This window comes from Carassius auratus, chromosome 21 (assembly GCF_003368295.1).
Source record: "Carassius auratus strain Wakin chromosome 21, ASM336829v1, whole genome shotgun sequence".
In the NCBI taxonomy this organism is placed as follows: domain Eukaryota; kingdom Metazoa; phylum Chordata; class Actinopteri; order Cypriniformes; family Cyprinidae; genus Carassius; species Carassius auratus.
Window position 1 is genome coordinate 8177261 of NC_039263.1, and position 21299 is coordinate 8198559.

The following is a 21299-nucleotide window of genomic DNA, read 5'->3' on the forward strand; positions in this document are numbered from 1 at the left end:
ATGCACAATCTGACTTTGCTCCAGCCTTGAATTGAACTGCTGGTTTCATCTGGTCAGAGGAGAACTGGCCCCCCAACTGAGCCTGGTTTCTCCCAAGGTATGTTTTTCTCCATTCTGTCACTGATGGAGTTTTGGTTCCTTAACGATGTCGCCTTTGGCTTCACTGTAAAAAATTGTTGTAGTTTCTACAGCAAAATTTTACAGAATTTTACTGTATAAACATTTTACAAGATGCAGCTGTAATTCGCAATGCATTATGGGTCAAATAAGGTTTTACAGTTGTTAACAGTATATTTCCACGTCAACTGTAATTCATTTACAAGAAGCAGGTGTTTCCTACACTAACTTACTGTAGTGTGGCATTATGGGATCGCGCGCGCATCATTCAAATTCAGAAACCCAGCCGACTGGAGCAGCCCGAGAACGATTGAAGATAAGAGGCTTTATTCATAATTCCTGTTAAGTTCACTTAATTATACTTAAGAAATATAACCTTTTTATATTTATATTTAAGTTAATCTATAAGAGATTTCATGTCACAATAGCCTCCTATCCTGACATTTAACGTTAGTGGCCTTGGTAACTTCTGTGCAGTAAACTGGGAATTACTATCATAGCATAGTTACGCCAAATGTTCGATTTTTGGAAGTAAAATGTTCTTATTGAGAGCATTTAAAAGTAGTGTTTACCTAATGCGAACGATTGTCATAGAAACTAACGTTACTATCTATCTAAATAACTGACAAAATTTGAAATTTCATTCGTTTATATGTGTTCAACTACTGCATCCCATATTGACTCGACGCCTTACTATAATAAGTGAAAGACATCTTTAAATGCCCGACTGGACAAGTTAGCCTGATTTAAAAAAAAAAAAAAGAAAAAAAGACTGAGGAAGCATCGAAACGCGAGAATGATTCTGATTATATTAACGTTTCATTCAACATCAAAACAAGCTTAACCGCACACATAAACTTCAGAAAATACATGAGATAATTGTTCAACTGTTGAGTTTATTCATAACATATAAGCAGCATCACAAGTGAGCTGTTTTGCTGAGTATCACGATTGCAAATACATTGTTCAATGAACAATTAACAAGTTACTCACTTTTTTATACACAATATTAACTGTTGTTGTATTTCACCAACGAATATAGTTCCAAACAAAGACCAAAGCAAAACTATTTTGCTCATTCTCAAATCAAAACTCTCTAAACTTGAGCTAAATGATTCGTCTTTTTGAACGGATCGGTTCAATGAATGACTCAGTTGATTCCCTCATTAATTTTGCACTGTTAATTATTTAATTTGATTGTTTCTTTAAAACATATATTTTTTTAATTTTTAAATGTTTAAAAAAATTATACGAATTCTGTTGATTGACCTTCATTTTTATAGAAGGTTAATTTTCTACTCTGAATATGGCTTTTTTTAAACAGTTATTTGTGATGCTATGCTATTTTTATGATACGATTTAACTGTTGAAAGACTGAACATTTTATTTTACCAGTAAAAGCCTTGCAATGTATTTCTGCCAGTTTTAATAAATACTTATTAGCATCATTATTGACTTGGTTTTCATTCATTTGTAAATGTATTAAGATAGAGCTCATGATAATGCATTTATATCAGTATTTTATAGTTTACTGTTAAACTGTTTACTGTTTTATAGTTTTACCGTTTACTGTTAACATCATATTGTATTTAGGGGTATTTACATGATTTTATTGGCAACTTTTTAATGAAATTACAAAAAAATGCTGTAAAATATATTTACAGGACTTTATTGGCAACTTTTTTGCCAGGTAAATACTCTACTTCAGTGAATTTACAAAATATTGCTGTAAATTAAACTACTTGTAAAATTCAATGTTACTGTAAAAAATACTACAAACTACTGTATTTCACAAACAGCAATTAACTGTAATTTGCTTTGCAGTAATGTCTTGTAATCCATTTTACAGCAATTAACATCATTTTTACAGGATTTTATTGGCAACTTTTTGCCAGTAAAATCCTGTAAATTCTACAGTACATTTTTTACAGTGTTGCTTAGTTGGGGTCACTTCATCTACAGCGATATCGTTGACTTGATTGCAAATTAATACAAAGACACTATTTAACTGAACAGAGATGAAATCACTGAATTAAATGATGAACTGTCATTTTGCATTATTGACACACTGTTTTCCTAGTGAATGTTGTTCAGTTGCTTTGACACAATTTTATTTTGTTTAAAGCGCTATATAAATAAAGGTGACTTGACTACAGCAGGCAAGACATTATGCCACCATTACAAAAACAAGTTACCAAGTATGTCCTGATTACTCAAGGAGGAAAAAAATAGCTAATCTTAAGATAAATTTCACAGGTAAAAATTCTATATTTTTTCCCAATACTGTAGCTATGTATGAAGCAATACTTGCATGGAAGACAGTTTCAAAACAAGAAGCTTTAAAAATCTGATTGACCAACTTGAAACAAGAGAAATCTGATTGATGGAGGCTCGTTTATAAATAAACCCATGTACTGTATGTGTGGACATGGCCTAATTTGGCAAGAAAGTATTGCCGTTTTAAAAGACTACAACCTCAGTCGTAATTTTTCAAGCAAGCATTCGAATAATGCTGTCAGCCTGTCACCTGCAGAAAAGGCAAACAAGGCTTTAAAACTTGCCACAAACTTAACCTCTTAAGACCAGAGAAAAAAGTAAAAAAAATATATATATATTGCGCATTGCGTTATCAAGCACAAGGTTGGGGGTTCGATTCCCTGGAACACATGATAGGTAAAAATTGATAGCCTGACTGCACTAACTCGCTTTGGATAAAAGTGTCTGCTAAATAAATAAATTTAGGCCATCCTTAAAAATATTCTTGTTTGCCGTAACCCGACCGACCCTGTCAATTAAGGACAGACTCAAATATTTTTTTTTTTTTTTGCTTTTAGTCTGAACGACTTGCGATTGTAAATTTGCGTTAAGACCGACCAATTATTTTTTTACTCTTCAAACAACTAATACAAAAGCAATAAAATAATATAAATTATATTTAAGTATTGTAAATATATAAATTTCCTAGGCCTAACATACAAACGAAAGCTATCTTCCTTAATTAAAAAAAAAAACCTGTGACGTCATCTATGTTTACACGGATGTCACACTGCCTGTGCATTCGCTTCGTCTCATATTCTCATTCACTAATCAGAGTCAACGGTTCGCGCTTGGTAATAATGGCTGCAGAAAACAAAATGTAAGCGGTCACTGTTCAAAGTCATACGGGTTTGGGCCCCATAATACATATAAAAAAAATCATTAAAACAGCTCGTCACTGGAAAAACTGTGCCCAGATCTTTTCCCATCCCTTCTCCCGTCTAGTCTAAAACCGTGTCCATGTCGACTGTCACTTTATGTTCGAAAATCTATTGCACAAATCGATTGGACCAACCAACACAAGTTTCGAAAACGGAAATAGGAACTTGATTTTAACGACCTTCTCCTGGAGCGCGTCCAGGTTTTTTTTTTTTTTTTTGAAAAGGCGTCACAGCAACTGCAGCTTCGAACACACCCATAACAGCAAATAGTACTTCATCACAATGTTTCTCTTTTTACAACAGAAATGTGAATTCTGCCAGTATTCAGACAGTCTCATGCATACAGATACAGATTCAGGCTATAATCGCCTAGGGCTGTCAAAATAGCTGAAAAACTAAATTCGATGTATTTTTATTTAAATATGATTGTATTCGAATTTAAAATGCATAATTTCAGTTAGGGTGAAGAAAAGCTTTTTGCTTCTCTTCTGAGGCCCTCAAGATCGCAAAATATCGAGCAAAATATTACTGCACGTTTATTCAAAGCATTAGAATACATGACTGTGAAAAAAACAACATAATATTTAAAATAATTTTTATGAACCAATTATTATTAATTAATTTGCTTAAAGAACTATAAACGAAACAGCGTCATGTATGAATGCATTGTTTAGTTTAGTTTTTTTCTGACGGACAACTTAGGTTCAACACAATTGAGCTAATGTACAACAACATATTTACATTAGTCTGAACAGGTGTAGGCTGAAGCTCTTGCTTAAAATGCCTACCCTTTTTAAAACATCTCATCTTTTAATAAATAAAATAAAAATAAAGAAAAAAAAACTGTTGTTCTACATCAATATACTGTTGACAAGCTAGTATAACTAGACTACAATAACATTATTTTTGCCAATCAATACAGTTCCACAATCCAAAATACAACAAAAAGCCACTTTCATTTATCACTCTTTAAATTGTTTTATATAGTTTCAGTGTTTTATTCTTAAATAGCTTCTTTAATTTGCTAAGTGACCCACATACTATTAATTCCTCTTGACAGCTGTTCCATAGAATTACACCTTTAACTGAAATACAATGGTATTTTGCATTGGTCCGCACTTGGTTCTTTTTAAACATACACGTTCCCCTTAAATCATGTTGACATTCTCTTTCTGTAAACAACCCTTGGATACTTTCTGACAATTGATGATTGTTTGCTTTGTACATAATTTGTAATGTTTTTAGTTCTACTAATTCTTTCAACTTTAGGGCCTTTAGTTCAATAAATAGGGAGTTTGTTGGCTCCCTATAGTTGGTTTTCTTTACTATTCGTATGGCTCTCTTTTGTAGCATAAATATTGAATTGGTATTTGTTTTATATGTATTTCCCCATACTTCCACACAATAAGTAATGTATGGAAGCACTAGGGAGCAATACAAGGTATATAATGATTTTTAATTTAATAAGTCTTTAACTTTATATAATATTGCAATTGACTTTGAAATCTTGTTCTTAGTATAGGATATATGGGGCTTCCAATTTAAGTCAATGTCAATTATCACCCCAAGAAATTTAATTGCCGACACCCTTTCTATTTCAATTTCATTAATCATTAATTTACTTATTGTTTTCGATAAACGATTACCAAACACAATAAATTTTGTTTTACTTATATTTATTGTTAGTTTATTCAAATCAAACCAATTTTTTAGCAATACCATTTCTTTTTCCATTGTTTCCAAAAGTTGTTTCAGATTGTCACCAGAACAAAATAAGTTTGTATCATCCGCAAATAATATCAGTTTTAATACTTTGGAAGCCTCACATATGTCGCTGATGTACAACAGAAAAAGCAATGGGCCCAACACAGAGCCTTGGGGAACCCCACATGTCACTTGCAACCATTGTGACTTGCATTTATCTATCTGGACATATTGATACCTTTTTTCTAAGTAACTACTTATCCAAGAATGAGCTACTCCTCTTACACCATATTTTTTCAGTTTCTCTAATAGGATATCATGGTTAACAGTGTCGAATGCTTTAAGATCTAAAAATACCCCAACTGTGTATTGTTTATTTTCTATTGCATTAGATATTTTCTCCACAAATTCTATTAATGCATGTGAGGTTGTTCTGTTACTTCTAAACCCATATTGTTGATTGCTTAATATATTGCATTTTACAACAAAATCATTTAGTCATTTATTAAATTCATTAGCAATTTGTTCCTTATTATTTATAATAATATTATCCTTTGTCATAAAGTAGGTTGGGCAACTTGTCCTTCCAACATTGTTTCTTGCTATTTCATTTAATATTTTCCATGTTTTTGTTATGTTATTCTTATTATTGTCCAACAATCTACTATAATACTCTCTCTTACTGTTTCTAATGATATTAGTCAATTTGTTTTTATATACCTTATATGTTTGCTCAGCTTCTTTAGTTCTTTTTTTGATAAAAAGCTTTTTCCGTCTACATGATTTTTGGATTCCCTTTTATTAACCACGTTTTTTTCAGCAAATTTCTGTTTCCCCATTTTCTTTACTAAGGGACAGTTTTTGTCATAAGATGTTATTAATATAGATATAAATTTATCATAGGCTTCATCTACATCTTCAACATAAACTTCCTTCCAGTCTTGTTTTATAAGATCTTCTTTAAAGTTGTTAATTGCACTCTTGGTTTTGGGTCTTATTAATTGGACTTGTATGTCTCTATTGGTCACCTTACAGCATGGTATGGTTGCAAAAACCGGCAGATGGTCACTTAAGTCATTAATAAGAAGTCCACTTGTTATTTTTTTATCAATAACGTTGGTAAATATATTGTCTATTAAAGTTGCACTATGTGTTGTAATTCTACTTGGACGTATAATGGAGGGGTATAAGCTCATGCTATACATTGCATTAATAAATTCTGTTGTTGTATTAAGGTGGAATGGGTTCAATAGAGCTATATTAAAATCTCCACAAACAAAGAACATTTTCTTTTTGTTTATACTGTCATACAACCCCACTAATGCTTCTGTGAACGTTTCAATACAAGAACCCGGAGTTCTATACACACAACTTAAAATGATATTATTTACTCTTTCTATCTCGATTTCTACAGTAACACACTCCATAACTTTGTCTCTTCACAACGACATACTTTCCACAACTCTGCTCCTGTAGTTAGAGTCAATGTACAGAGCAACCCACCCTCCCTTTTTTTCCCTTCTATTCACAAAGAACATCTCATATCCTTCTATTTCATACATCACAGCTTGTTCATCAGTAAGCCAAGTCTCAGTAATTGCTATAACTGTCATTTTTTGTTCAATTTGCTGTAAACAAAGTTTGATTTTTGAGAAGTTTGAATTTAAACTCCTGCTGTTAAAGTGTATTATGGATACTTCTCCATTCTTTTTTAACTTAAATTTAAATTGTTCATCAGTGTAGTATTCACAATTTATTTGTATATTATTAAAAAAATTATTCTCAGGATCAATTTCATTCTCCATATCTTGCAATTTATGCTCAGTATAATTGAATGTTCTCAGTTCTAGGCTTTCATGGTCCATACAAAGTTCAAAGGTTTTATTTATTTAGTTCCGATGTACATGTCCTCTGACTGTATGTCTCATTCATCAGCCTATCCAGCAGTAATCATTTGTATCTATCCAATTCACTGAGCTCACTTACCACAATGATGCTTGCTTCCTCAGGTGATCCATTTGAACTTAATCCATACCTTGCAATTCCTCGTCCACGTAGCTTGAATTTTGTTCTGTTTTTTTAAGATCCGTGCCTGCCTTGCTATATTGGCATTTTTTTTCGTTAGATGTTCGTTCAAGTACACATCTGACCCACGCAGCTTCCTTCCTTGTCTCAGTAATTCTGTTTTGGCTTTTCTGTTAGTGAAACGTATGACAATTCCCGGCTTGGTTTTCCTATCCTTTGTAGGCAGTTTATGACAGCTTGAGATCGCTTTGGTTTGTATATCCATATTTTTACTCTGAAAGAACTGGACAACCTCTCTTTCCAACGAGTACTGCTCGCTCGTTTTGGCATCCTCTCCTTTCTCTCTGTTTACAGTACCGGCCAAAGTTTGATGTCTTGTTGTAACCCCACTTATGATTAAATCATCCATCCGAGAATATTGTTCCAGATCATCAACGCGTCTCTCTAAGTCACCAATTCGTTTGTCCTTCTCCTTGATCGTTAGCTTCAGCTCTCTTACTTCCTCCATTAGTCCCAGCAATTTGGACTGTTGTTTAGCCACCTTGCTAATCTCACCAGACATGTAGTTAAGAGACTGTTTAATCTCTTCCATCTCTTCTTCATTCTGTTGATTTTTCTTGGGTGGCATTGAATAAATGGAAGGAAACAAACTGGGTTTCGGTTTACGGTGAAACTTTGTAGCAGAGTCAGACCTCAGAAATAACTCTGCAAGTTCGTGACACGTTGACACTCCCAACAAAAACTGCCGGTTTGATATGAAATCCCGTTCTATACAATTCTATGGTTAATTAGACTCTGCTCCAACAGTCATCTCGTGCTTCGCCACACACACACCCTTGTTAAATAAAAAGGGTGGAAAACCAGTCACACAGAATTTTTTCTTTTTTTTCTCATTTAAAAACATGAGATGCAATGGGATGGGGAACAAAAACCCAACAAAGTCTCGAGATATTTTTAGAAAATTAAATGTAATTAATTTTACATGTCTAGTAGTTACAAGTTTTGTAGACACGGCTGTGCGAGCGGCGAAATGGAATGGAACACGGACTGTGAAGTACCGGGGCTCATAAGGCAGCTTCCTTAATGCACACCTAAAATTCGAATGCAACGTTTTTGCATTCGAATGTGGATTTTTATATTACATTTTTATTTTATTAAATTTTTTTGACAGCCCTAGAATCGCCTATGCGATTTTTTTGTTGTGGTTGACATTTCTAATCGTAAACACAGCCATGTTGAAGCCTGCAGTAAATGTTTTGCATTATGGCAGTCCACTCTGCTTATTGTTTTTCGAAAATGTTGCACTCCTGTTTGTCATTGTGCACGTAACTTCACGCCAATAAATCATCAGAAATATTGGTCTTTACATTCGTCCTGCTTGTTTCCATGGATTTACCTATATTTGGTGTTATTTGCCATATAGAACTTTAGACATGCAAACTCGATTTTACAATCGATTCAATGAACACTTGTTACTCAAATCAAACAGGATTTTTTCACAAAAGTGACAACCCAAGAAAGCAAAGTAAACGGTCTCTCATTTGTAGGTTGCATTGACAGGTAGCGGTGGATTATTTTTTCTTATGACCTGAAATTCATGCAATAAACATGTTTTTGACAAATTTTTTTATTTGTTTGTGGTCTATATAGCCTGCATCAAAATAAGGTTTGCAATGATGCGCCCGAAGGCACGGGTTGAAGACACAGTCAGTGACGTCACAATATGCTAATTTGTTTATATTCATACTTACGTCATAACCATCGCCAAAAATGTCCTTTTGTTTTTACATTGAAACTTGAAAAAAATACATAGACCGACCCTTCTTTTATTTTAATTACGCTTACTGCAAACCTAAATATTTTTAAGAATGGCCTTAATTTATTTTCAGTCTGGTGCCGTTCGCATTTTCCCATCAATCGCCACATCGTTAAATTAGCAATTTGCGCTCATTTTTGCACCCATGGGCATGCCGGTCTAAAAAAGAGGTGTGTTCAGGCGCATGTTTAAGGAGCTGAAAATAGACTGCGCCGTGCACCAGCTCAAACCTGGTCCAAAGTCTGGCGCAATGTTTTTTCTTTGTTATTTAAAGAGCGTTCATGCTGCTTATTAAACACAGGTACACACAGCAGCATATAAACATGCCAAATATTCAAAATTAAAGGATTGCAATGCATAAGATTTTTTTTTGTAGGATATATATATATTATATATATATATATATATATATATATATATATATATATATATGCCTACATGTCATCATGGATAGTCATTACATGTATCAGAATTAGGGTATTTGCTCGCACACGAACAGCTCCATTTCATCTCGGAGACACGTTCTGTCTTTGGGCTTGACAAATTCCGCCGTGTAAATAGCAAATCCGTCATGGCACGAGCACAATTGGCACTTAAAGGGAATGGAAGATGAGAATCTGATTGGTTTATTGCACATTACGCCCAAAAAAACACCCATTACTCATTAAAAGTATAGGGACAACCTAACCGTTTAGACCATGCGCCCGAGCGCATCAACCGTTTTTTCCGTCATTAAAATAGCAAAAGTGGATTTGGACAAGCAAAGAGTGCACCTGCACCGTGCGCTTTACACTTTGCATTTAGATAGTTAAAATAGGGCCCATAATTTTCACAATAACAAAAGAACTCCTCGGGATGGAATCGATGATGAGAACGGGCAAGCACTTTGATTTGTCTGACTGTGTCCGTCTGCCTGGGAAAAAATCTTTCTCCACCTAGTGCTAGAGTGTAGGTTCCTGTAACACCTGCCGGATGGAAGGAGGGTGAAAAGTCAATGGTTAGGATGAGAGACATCCTTGATGATGTTTCTTGCCCTGCCGAAGCAACGCTTATGATAAATATTCTCAATGGAAGTTAACTGGGTGCCGGTGATCCGTTGAGAAGATATCACCAGTGCTTTGCAGTCAGATGCGGAACAATTGCTGTCCCATACTGAGATACAGTTTGTGAGTATACTCTCAGCGGTACAGCGGTAGAATTCCACAAGGATCCTGGAACTCAGGTGAACTTTCTTAAGACTCCGTAAGAAGTAAAGGGGCCGCTGTGCCTTTTTGACCAGGGTGAAGGTGTTAAGGGACCAGGTCATCATAGATGTGGATGCCAAGGAACTTGAAACTCGACACACGCTCCAATACATTGATGTAGATGGGAGTGTGTGCAAGACTCCTAGTCTACCTATAGTCCACAATGATCTCCTTTGTCTTCTGGGTGTTTAGTTCCAGATTGTTGGTGGCACACCACACAGCCAGGTGCTGCACCTCATACCTGTAGGCTGACTTGTCTTCATCTTTGATCAGACCTACCACCATGGCGTCATCTGCAAATTTGTTTGTGTTGTTGGATCCATAAACAGTAGCACAGTCATGGGTGAATAGGGATTCCAGGAGAGGGCTCAGTATGCAGCCCTGCCTTCACCTTACACAGAGTGGAGTAAACATCTGAGGTGGAGAGTGTGAGAGGCAGTTCATTGGGTTGATGCTCAGCTTTGAGGGAGATTTCATTATTTTGTTCAAAACAAGCATAAAAGTGATTGAGATCATCAGGGAGGGAGGCAGAGCTGGAGGGGGGCACAGTGGTTTGTAGTCTGTGATAGTTTGTATGCCTTGGCAGATTCTCTTCCTCAGGTTGGTCCTGAAGGCTGCATCTCTTGCTTTGAGCAGGACGCAAACCTCTCTGTTCAACCAGGGCTTCTGATTGGGGAAATTTTTTATTTTTTTTGTGTGTGGTGACTGCCCACACATCTGTTGATCTGGTGTAAGTAAAAATGTTGATCTGAAAGTTTGTGGTGGCCTGGGCAGCAAACTCACTCCAGTCTGTGTTCTGGAATTGATGTTGAAGAGTAGAGTCAGCACCTTCCAGCAAGATTTTAACAGTTCTTATTGTAGGTTTCACAGATTTGATGATCGGGGTATAATTGGGGAGCAGGAACAAAGAGAGGTGGTCAGACTGACCCAGGTGGGGGAGGGGTGTGACTTTGTAGGCATCAGTCACATTAGAATATACGTGGTCCAAATGTTTAACGTCACCTTGTAGAGCAGGAGACATTTTGGTGCAATTTAGGGAGAACAGATCTCAAAGTGTGGCAATTAAAGTCCCCAGCAACAAAAAAGCCTCCATCCAGATACAAGGTTTGTAATTTGCTAATAGCAGCCCAAAGTTCTTTCATAACCACATTAGCATTAGCATCCGATCGTACATAAACTGCAGCAGCAACAATGCAAGTAAACTCACGTGGTTGATAGAATGGCCTGCACTTGATAATCAGGAACTCCAGATCAACAAGGCAGTAGGTATCAACAATGACAGAGTCTGTACACCATGATTTGTTTACATAAATGCTACTCTACCACCCTTGTTTTTACCAGAGTTTGCTGCTACTCTGTCAGCCCTAAAGAAAGAGCATTCATCCATATGCACCATGCTGTTTGGGACATCAATACAGAGCCATGTTTCAGTGAAGAACATAACATTGCAGTCCATAAGCCATTTCTGTGTGAGGGTCCAGATCTTTACTTTGTCCATCTTGATATGGACAGTGTCTTATGAGGCTTTCACTTGCTGAACTGGTTTTACATAGGACTGTTGTTTTAGTTATAGACTAAAAATTGGTCTGCCCCCACGTAAGATTTTTCTAGTTCTAGTCATTCACTTGTTATGTCAGCGGAGACCAGGAAACTAAATGAGCCCCAGAGACAGATCGTCAGTCAAGACCTTGTCTCCTAGTCGGCCATCGGGACAAGACCACAGGAAACAGATAATTCTTCTGCACAATCTGACTTTGCTGCAGCCTGGAATTGAACTGCTGTTTTCGTCTTGCCAGAGAAGAACTGGCCCCCCGACAGAGCCTGGTTTCTCCCAAGATTTCCGCTGTCGCCTCTGGCTTGCTTAGTTCGGGATTCTTAATTTCCAGCAATTTCATCGACTTGATTGCACAGATACTATTTAAACTAAACTGAGCTGGATGACGACAGCATTGAATTCAATGATGAACTGCCTTTTTGCATAATTGACACTATTTTCCTATTTAATTCTGTTCAGTTGCTTTGTTACAATCTGTGTTGTTGAAAGCACTATATAAATAAAGGTAACTTGACTTTTTATTGAATTGAATTTTAGTAATAGCCTCTGTTAGCCCAGCCTTTATTTGATATGGCACTCAATGGGTTGCTTTCATTCTACTTGGACAAGATAGCTTACCTATATACTGTAAGTCAATATCTGGTATTTGTTGCTATTTTTATCTGCTTATCTAATTTAAGTAAATTGATTACATCGATAATATTTGAGCCTTATTTTCAGGTATAAGTCTTGGAGATGCTTGTATGCATATTCTTTGGTTGTATAATTATTCTGATTATTGTTTGTTTGCCATTTTTACAGTTTTACTCCTAATTCATAATGTACAGTTCACTGGCATCTTATTAAACAAGTAACACTAAGATGAATCCCCACTCATCTGTATTTTATGGATGGAGTTTGGTTAGAAGTTAAACTGCATTTGGTCATATTGGACGATTACACGTCTGCTATTTTTTCTGTGTACTTTAATGCAGCATAATGTTATTTTCCATAATTATGACAAATAAGGCACTTGGCAAAATTTTTATTACCTTTAGGGAAATTAACTATTTCTATACTTGGTCAAGAATAATATCATAAAATCTATTATTTGACCTCAATAGCCAAATAATAAAATCTATGAAAACTTAAAAAGAAAAATTGTATGCGTGTCTTTAAGAATCCAAAAAAGGCTATTTGATGGCACCTAAATGTCTAAATACTTTTGCTTTGCCTACTTGTGTCTGAAACAACAATTGTATTTTACAAACTCCTTTACTGTCAGCAGATCTCAGCACTTTTTGTGAGATATTAATCAAGTGCATTAGGCATTTGGAGGTTCTTTATTTCTGAAAGCAAAGGAGTTGTGATTCAAATATTCAGTAATTGGTACAGCTGGCCCCTGGTCGCATTTGAGATCTATTGAACTCTTATGAACTGAGTACTCAGGCATACAAAGGGAGTTGGATGGATGCTTTCAGGGTGCCATAAAAAAATATCAATTTCCTTTAAGTTTGAGGGGCTCACCTTATCTCTCCCCTTCTCTTTCAGTTTGTCCATGGATCTTTTCAGACCCTCCTCAAGAAGGTCCATAAGACGAACCGTGTCCCCTGAACGAGTCTTAAACTTTTTCCTGGGAAGGAGATTTAATATGAAAACATAAAACATTATTCATTATAATATTTCCTTTACAACAAAAACTAGTGGCACATGTGACACCAGAGCTGCAACAAAAAACATCTTGATTAACCAATTAATCTTTCAATTTTTTTTCTTTGATTCATCAAATATTAATATTCTATTAGAATTCTTGTCAAGCATTGTCCTTTAACTGGTCCAAACCATTTCCACAAAAATCAGCAAAGCACAACTACTTTCAACATAGATAAGAAATGTTTCTGAGCACCAGTTATATTAGAATGATTTCTGAAGGATGACAAGACACAAAAGACTGAAGTGATGGTGGCTAAAATTTTTTTTTACCTTTGCCAACACAGGAATACATTATATTTTAAAATATATTAACAGAAAATTATAATTTTTCACACTATTAAATTAAAATTATATTGCACATTGTTTTTACCATATGTTTAATCAAATATAATTTTTAGAACAGTATTGTGTCATGATTTAAAATATAACTCTGAACATAAATGTAATTATTTTTCAGTAATCCTGCAGTAATCCAGTTTAGAGCTGAAGATCTTGGGCTTAATTTATATAATTTTACGTAGGTTCGGGTCGGGCTTCGGCTTGCGCTCCGGTTTGCGAGGTAAACGAGCGGTCATGTGATGTGTTTTGATTAGTGCGAGAAAGATGCGAAAATGGATGCTGAGTAGGTGTAACGGAGGCTTGCCTCTGGCGAGTTGTGGAAAAGTTTTGACCGTGTTACTGAGAATAATGAATGAATAATGACGCACCATCAGTGAGCGCAGCAGCGCGCTGAAGACATCTACAGCGGATTTACACATTTCCTCCACAAAAACATGTAGACCTAGCCTAATCTCTGTGAGTAAAGGTTTTTCAAATGATATCTTAATATTCATCGAGTCTTAAATGGATAATGTGGACAGAGTATTTATTGGCATTATTCTTTTAATAAATGTCAGCTGCTGGCGAAGCAAATCCGGCCTTTATCTGTTATTGCCAAATACCCATCTTAATTTAAAATTTATCTTAATTTAATTTGTTAAAAAAAGACTTGTTTTTATTGTATGTGTAGAATGCTACGATGTTACAGAGGACTTATTTTATTTCTTTATTCCAACTTCCAAGTGGTCTAGTCTACATTAGTTATGAATAAATTATGTTAAAATATGTATAAATGACTACTCCTTGACAAAAGGAAAAAGAGCTGTGTTTGTGCGCATATTTGAATAATGTCGGGCTGTAAACGGGTTCGGGCTTTTAAAAAGCTGTCAATCAAAATGTACTTGTCGGGCTCAGGCCGAAACCTGTCGGGCCTAATTTTTAAGGCCCGATTACAGCTCTAATCCAGTTCCCTTTCAGTCAGTCATGTTAGACGTTAAGTCAGTGACTGACGAATTGGGATCTCGCTAGAGCGATGAATAACCTTTGAGTCTTAACAAAACAAGCCAATAAACGTTGGCATGCAAGATTTGTATTTACAGTGGCACATTCAGCTTTTTGCTTCGAGCCTTCAAGCCGAGCATTTAAGCTACCAAGCAAGATTATCATTAAGACAGCCTGTTCGCAAGTGTTGGTTTAATGGCGCGTCAGCAGGCGTTGCCATTGCTGCTGCTTCCCATTCTTCAGTCACGCTACAACTCCTCCTAGGCTCTTCCAGGACTTTGTGTTTTTCTAAATTACTAAAAGATCAATTACTAAACGAGCTCTACCAGTGACGCGGCGTCTATTTAAATATGGCCTTCCACTTGTGTGTTATTATTTTAATGTTAAGTCAATGTAAAGACACGTTTACGTGACTGGAGGTCTCGTGGCGGGAATGAGGCGTTTAGCGGGCCACAAATGATGAATTTAACACAGAGCTGTAGAGCAAATTTGCATCATTCGCGCGTCAAGTTCGCACAGAATGACGTGATTTGAGCGTCTGGCGCAATACGCACAAATGGTGCTTTTTGTGCATTTAGCGTTTGACACAAATTTGCGTCTGCCACCTAGGGGTGTGACGGTTAGTATATAACCGTGAGACCGGCGGTTATAGTTGAACACCGTCATTAGAACTTTATAACCGCCAAAACCGTGTCACTAAAATATTTTTTACAAACATTTTTTATCAAAAATTATTTTCATTTTTTAGATAGGATCATCAGATGCGCAATATATCGGGAGACATGGTTTTTACCACTTAATGAAGTTTTGTAAATCGTCAGACATGATATTTACCACTTCATTAAATTTTGCTTTGTAGAAAACCTTTCTTAAAAACGAATTTCGTTTTGAACAAATTTTATCTTAATTTTAATAGATGTTTCATCAACCAATTGCATGTATTTTAATAAATAAAAAGCAAATATAGCAGACAATGATAACCGTGACATGGAAGCACCAGCGCGCCGCGTTCACTTGCACTGCACTGTGAACTAGAGCGCATCTCATTGTAAATGAAACTCAGCGTAGGCCTATGCCTCATACTCTTGCATTAAATATTTTTGCTGCATCCTTTCCAGAACAGACAATGGCTTTTTTTTTTTTTTTTTTTTTTGCGGCTCGCATCAGCAAAGCATAGACCGCAAAACAATCAGCGGATTGCGGGCGGGTGCGGCTTTGAAATTTGCTCAAAGAACTTTGGCGCGGATGATGAGTTTTGTGACAGATCTCCTTAATAAACGGAGGTCTGAAATCTCTGCCCCTTTACCGATCAGAGCGCGCGCTGAAACGGAGTTAACGCGCTATCTCCAAGATCAACCAATTGACTCTACGGCAGATCCACTAGCATGGTGGCGAGACAATATGAAACAAAATGAAACACGCTATCCGTGTAACTATAACTTTTGCTTTCTATGCGCATCTATTTCACTCTAGATGAACGAATGCATTCAAAATGTTCAAGCGCCAAACTAGACTAGGTAGACGCGAATTTGACACTATTCGTTTGTGGTGTGTACACAGCAGAAATGTGGTTGTTTCCTAGTTCCATCTGATGGTCATGATCTCAGCATCTCGAGCAAGCTGATGCAGCATTTGTAGATGAAACATGTTCTCCCAAACGAGGAGTCCCCCTCCCCATGTCCCGTTCTAGTTCCTCCTGCCAGAGGAGGACTACTTCGGATCATGAGGCATTGGTCTCAAACTCAATTCCTGGAGGGCCACAGCTCTGCACGCTTTTGCTCCAACCCTAATCAAACCACCTGATCCAGCTAATCAAGGTCTTCAGGATTACTAGAAACTTCCAAGCAGGTGTGATTTGAAGCTGGTTGGAGCTAAACTCTGCAGAGCTGTGGCCCTCCAGGAATTGAGTTTGAGACCACTGCAGTGAGGGGTTCCCCCTCACTCCGCCAGCTCATTGCACCCTTTATTGTACCAGGATGAGGGAGCTGAGGCCTCGGACAGGCTGAGGCCCAGCACTTCTCTGGTTCCATTCTTCCCGGAAGTGCATGAGGAGGTTACTATGTCCTGAAGGGCACCTTTTTCTGCCCGAAACCAGTGCCTCCTCTGTCCTCAAAGCTCTTGATGGCGATGGGGCTAAGGGGTATGTGGATATTCCCTGTGTGCTACTACGATGCAGCTTTTCCTGCAGATCGCCACCACCAGGCAGAGTAATCTGCACCTCCCATCCAGGGCCTGTAATTTCTTCCTGCAGATCTATCAGTCCAAGGCGCTTTAGCAGCTGCACGAGGCTGCCCAGGTGTGATGCAGGAACTGTGCACTGAGAAGGACGAAAGTCACGGTCCCCGGGTCAGACGATGTCCGCATTGTTGGTCCAGGAACGCCACCTTTGGCTTACCCTGGCAGATATCAGGGAGTCTGAGAAGCTCTACTTCTTGGACTTTCTGATCTCCCAGGCTGGCCTCTTCGGCGATGCGGTGGAGAGCTTTACCCAATTATTCCCCCTTTGGGTGATCCCGCATGTGTATTCTTCCACAGTACAGCTACCCTCATGGTAAGCCCTTGTCTTTCCCTGGCAGAGTCCTTCTGCCATCTCTGCTGTTCATTGATCTCACCCCAGGCTGGCTGAGTCTGCCACTGGGATTCCATATATAGTACTGCTCTATAGCTAGTCCATGTGTGTAAATTCCACGTTACCTCCTATACTAAGGATGTGGCTTCCATAGCGTTCTCCTACTTGTGTATGCTTTCCTAGAGTTATCCAATATCCCATTGTATGGAACAGCAGTGGCGGATACCTCTGCCTAAGCCCTGTCCTATCATCCGCCCCAACTAGTGTGGGGGGACTTGCCCGCTTTCGCAGGGTAATGGAGGGGGTCAGCAATAGTGGCGTTTTTAATAGAGATCCTAATTTGTCAGTCACTGACATAATGCTGAATGTGACTGACTGAAAGGGAACATCTCAGCAGAGGTGGGTAGAGTACCCAAAAACTTTACTCAAGTAAAAGTAATTCTAGAAATATTTACTCAAGTAAAAGTACTAGTCTTGAATAGTTACTTGAGTAAGAGTAAAAGAGTATTGGATAAAAAATCTACTCAAGTAGTTAGTTACTAGTTACTTTGGGTCATATATACGGAGCCTATTTTTATTTAGATATATAGATAAAATGTATGTAATGTATGCGTGTGTGTATAAATGTATATATTTCATCAGCCTTTACTCCAATTTATGTAATTTATTATAAAACCCTGTCTGTTTACTTAAGTAACAGATATAGGTGCCATGCCATAACATTTTCAATACGACTGACTTTATATTAAATGTGAATTTAACATTGAAAGTTAATATGACATAAATATTGCTACTAATCTTTCATTGTTCAGAAAGAGAGCAAATAACATTTACATTATTAAAGAACATTTTCACTGACAGTCTAGATTTCAATCACTCTCAGAAACTCCCATTAAAATCACTTAAACTGTTAACACTGTGAAATCCATATCTTAATTATAGATTTGTACACACATCTGCACTTTGTTGTTTCTGACGAGAGAATTCACCAGAAAGAGGTATTCAGTCAGTGAGCGAGTGAAGGAAGCACCGGCATTTTAGCGATGAATCATCGGAACACCTCTGATTGGCCATTGCATTCAAAGGCTCAACAGAACCGTGTGTGATTGGTTATAATGCGCAGCGCTGTAAAACTGCGTCTGCCTCTGGCTCAGGGCCAACAAGCGACCACAGATCTGAATTTAGCAGCTGATGATATGACTTGAACGTACTCCCAACGGTGTGATTGTATTAAAATTTATAAAATCTTAATCGGTTTATTTTTTGTCTTTTGGAAGCTGCATTCAACTTGACTCCCCTCTGTTATAAGCCACACATGTACAACAAACTAATGTCACAGTGGTATCGTATACTGTAATCAAATGTAGCCCAAGTTATTACCTGTTAAAAAGTAGACAGCACACGTGTTCATCTAATAAGGATCTCCATCTCAAGCTAATTGCAGATTTGCTTTCAATTCAGTGCAGTTTCATAGCCCCGTTTTCAACGCTGCTGATATTAAACGTTACAACTCTGAGTGAACTGCTTCAGTCGCTCAGCGCGTGCGGCAGGGAACTGAACGACTCATTCAAACTGATTCATGAACCAATTCACTCATTTGCCTATTGGTTTCAAGCCTTTGAACAGAATTGACTCAAAAGAATGAATCATTCGCCAATGGGCATCGCTCATTGCCCAGAGAAAAGTAGACGGCGCGTTTGGAATAAACTGAAGCATTTATAACATTTATTGCATTAAGAAAGTAACGAGAGGAGCGTCGCCCACAGTAATTAAGTAAAAGTACAGATTTTTCCCAAAAAATTTACTCAAGTAAGAGAATAAAGTACCCATCTTTAAATATACTCCGAAAAGTATTAGTTACCCCAAAAAATTACTCAAGTAAATGTAACCAAGTAAATGTAACTCGTTACTACCCACCTCTGCATCTCAGTTACGTATGCATTGTGTTTCTTTTGTTGGGATTAATGTGTGGAGTAAGTTGGACCAAGAGCTAAAAGATTGTAAAACCTTAATTCAATTTAAAATTATTTTGAAGAAATCAATTATAAAAAAATACATTGAGAATGGATGCTAAAGATGTAAATGGATGCTGGGGATGTTGATGATGTTTTTTCTTTCTTTTTTTTCTCCATTTATAAGACATTGGCAGCTTTACTGATTTTGTTTTGTAAATGCATTGGGATAGGCGCAATAAGCTTTTGCTTCTGCCTATTTCATTTCAGACTTTATGTTGATTTATGTAATCATTTGTTAAATGTTTAAATATCTGAATAAAATCTGAAAATGTAACCCTGAATCTATGTAACCCTCGTTCCCTAAAAGAGGGAACGGAGACATTATGTTCATTCGCCACAAATGTTGTTGCACCAATGTACAGCTGAGACTCCTCAGCGAAAAACTGATTGTGTGACTACATGCACTCTCATATACCTGCACCGTGGGGTGGGGTCCACGATGCAAATCTCACACGGCAACATTCATTGGCTTGTATTGTTAACACTCGAAGGTTATTCATCTCTCTAGCGAGATCCCACTGATGTAATGTCTCCATTCCCTCCTTCAGCGAACTAGGGTTACATGTTCATGTTAAAAATATAAAAAATTAAATATATATATATATATATATATATATATATATATATATATCTTGCATTGCACAGAGGATTTTAAATATCTAATCTGATCTAATCTAAACAGAAAATAATGCTTTTTCAAAATGTATTTGCTTCTGTTTATGCTACAATCTGTGCATCTCACCTTCACCAATCAAAACTTGATTATTTTATTTTATTCTTTATTTTATTACTAGCTGTTCCTTGTGGAAATAAGACAAAGGTGATTTCCATACTGATCAGTGCACTTACTTGTCCTCCCCGAGCACCACACCAAAACCTGCATGTTCTACCCGTATGACTTTAGGGTCATACCAGCCTATCAGCTGAGCAGCAGCAAAGACCACTTGGAAGTGCATTGCCTGTCATACACCACAGACAATAACAAGGACAAAAAAAAAAAAAATATATATATATATATTATTATATAAATAATAAATATATAAATATATATATATATCTATATAAATATATATAAATATATATATATATATATATCTCTCACTGAAAACATTTAGTTATCCAATCATCAACACACAATTCTCAGAATAAACATACAAAATAAAATGCTGCAGTTTGAATCAAGATCATCAAATGAATTCATTTTTAGCCATGGAAAATTGAATGTCTTTTTTCTAGTGTAAACTAATCAGTTTGACAGTCATTAACAGACTGTGTTACTGAACTAGAACGCATTAATATTTAAGGTGAGGAATCTATTACAAATATTTATAAACAAATAGATGTTTGAAATCTGGGGGTTAATCAGTGCCCTTGACCCCTGCTGCATGTGTCCTCATAGATATCAGGTAACTGTGGGAAGTTTTGTGTTCTGGGGTCTTTTCAAGATTTCACCAACACACCTGGCCACTGTCAGTCACATAGATGATGATGTCAGCTTTCTCATCAAACAGCCTGTTTTTGATGGCAGCTAGATCGGAGGTATCGTAAGTGTAGCCTCCATCCGATTTGACAATTGTCAGGGGAATAGACTGGCCTGGAGCAAACACGATCTTCCTGCCCTCGTCCAACTGCACCAGCCCTGTTGAAAGAGAATAGGATTGGCAAGAAATTTGACAGAGGATGGTTGAGCAAGGGACAAAATGCAATGTTAAACCAACACTGCCCCTCACTGGATATAATCATTTAGATATGTGCAATGCTTTTAAAAGGGTTGAGAAAGTTACTTTTAAAATGTATACAGTTACAGTTAGAAATTACTTAAAAAAAAATAATAATAATAATTACTCATTAGCGTAATCGAAGTACCACAGTATAAAAGTAATGCCATCTGATTACTATTGGATTACTTCAAGTTACATATGTAAATAAAGTTAAAAAAGCAAGTACTGTACTTTTCGGACTATAAGTCGCATCAGTCCAAAAATACGTCATGATGAGGAAAAAAACACAAGTCGCACTGGACTATAAGTCGCATTTATTTAGAA

The 21299-nt window shown here is 36.8% G+C and overlaps 1 protein-coding gene across 1 annotated transcript in view; it reads right to left on the bottom strand.

Moving 5' to 3' along the window:
- Positions 1-20993, bottom strand: part of LOC113038084 (arginine--tRNA ligase, cytoplasmic-like) — a gene marked incomplete at its 5' end in the record, with an annotated part of 48222 nt that extends 27229 nt beyond the window's left edge. The window contains 3 exons of the mRNA XM_026195290.1: positions 13165-13270; positions 20104-20213; positions 20715-20993. Of these exons, the coding sequence (XP_026051075.1) occupies positions 13165-13270; positions 20104-20213; positions 20715-20993 (495 nt within the window). The remainder of the gene's footprint in view (positions 1-13164; positions 13271-20103; positions 20214-20714) is intronic.
- Positions 20994-21299: the final 306 nt, after the last annotated feature.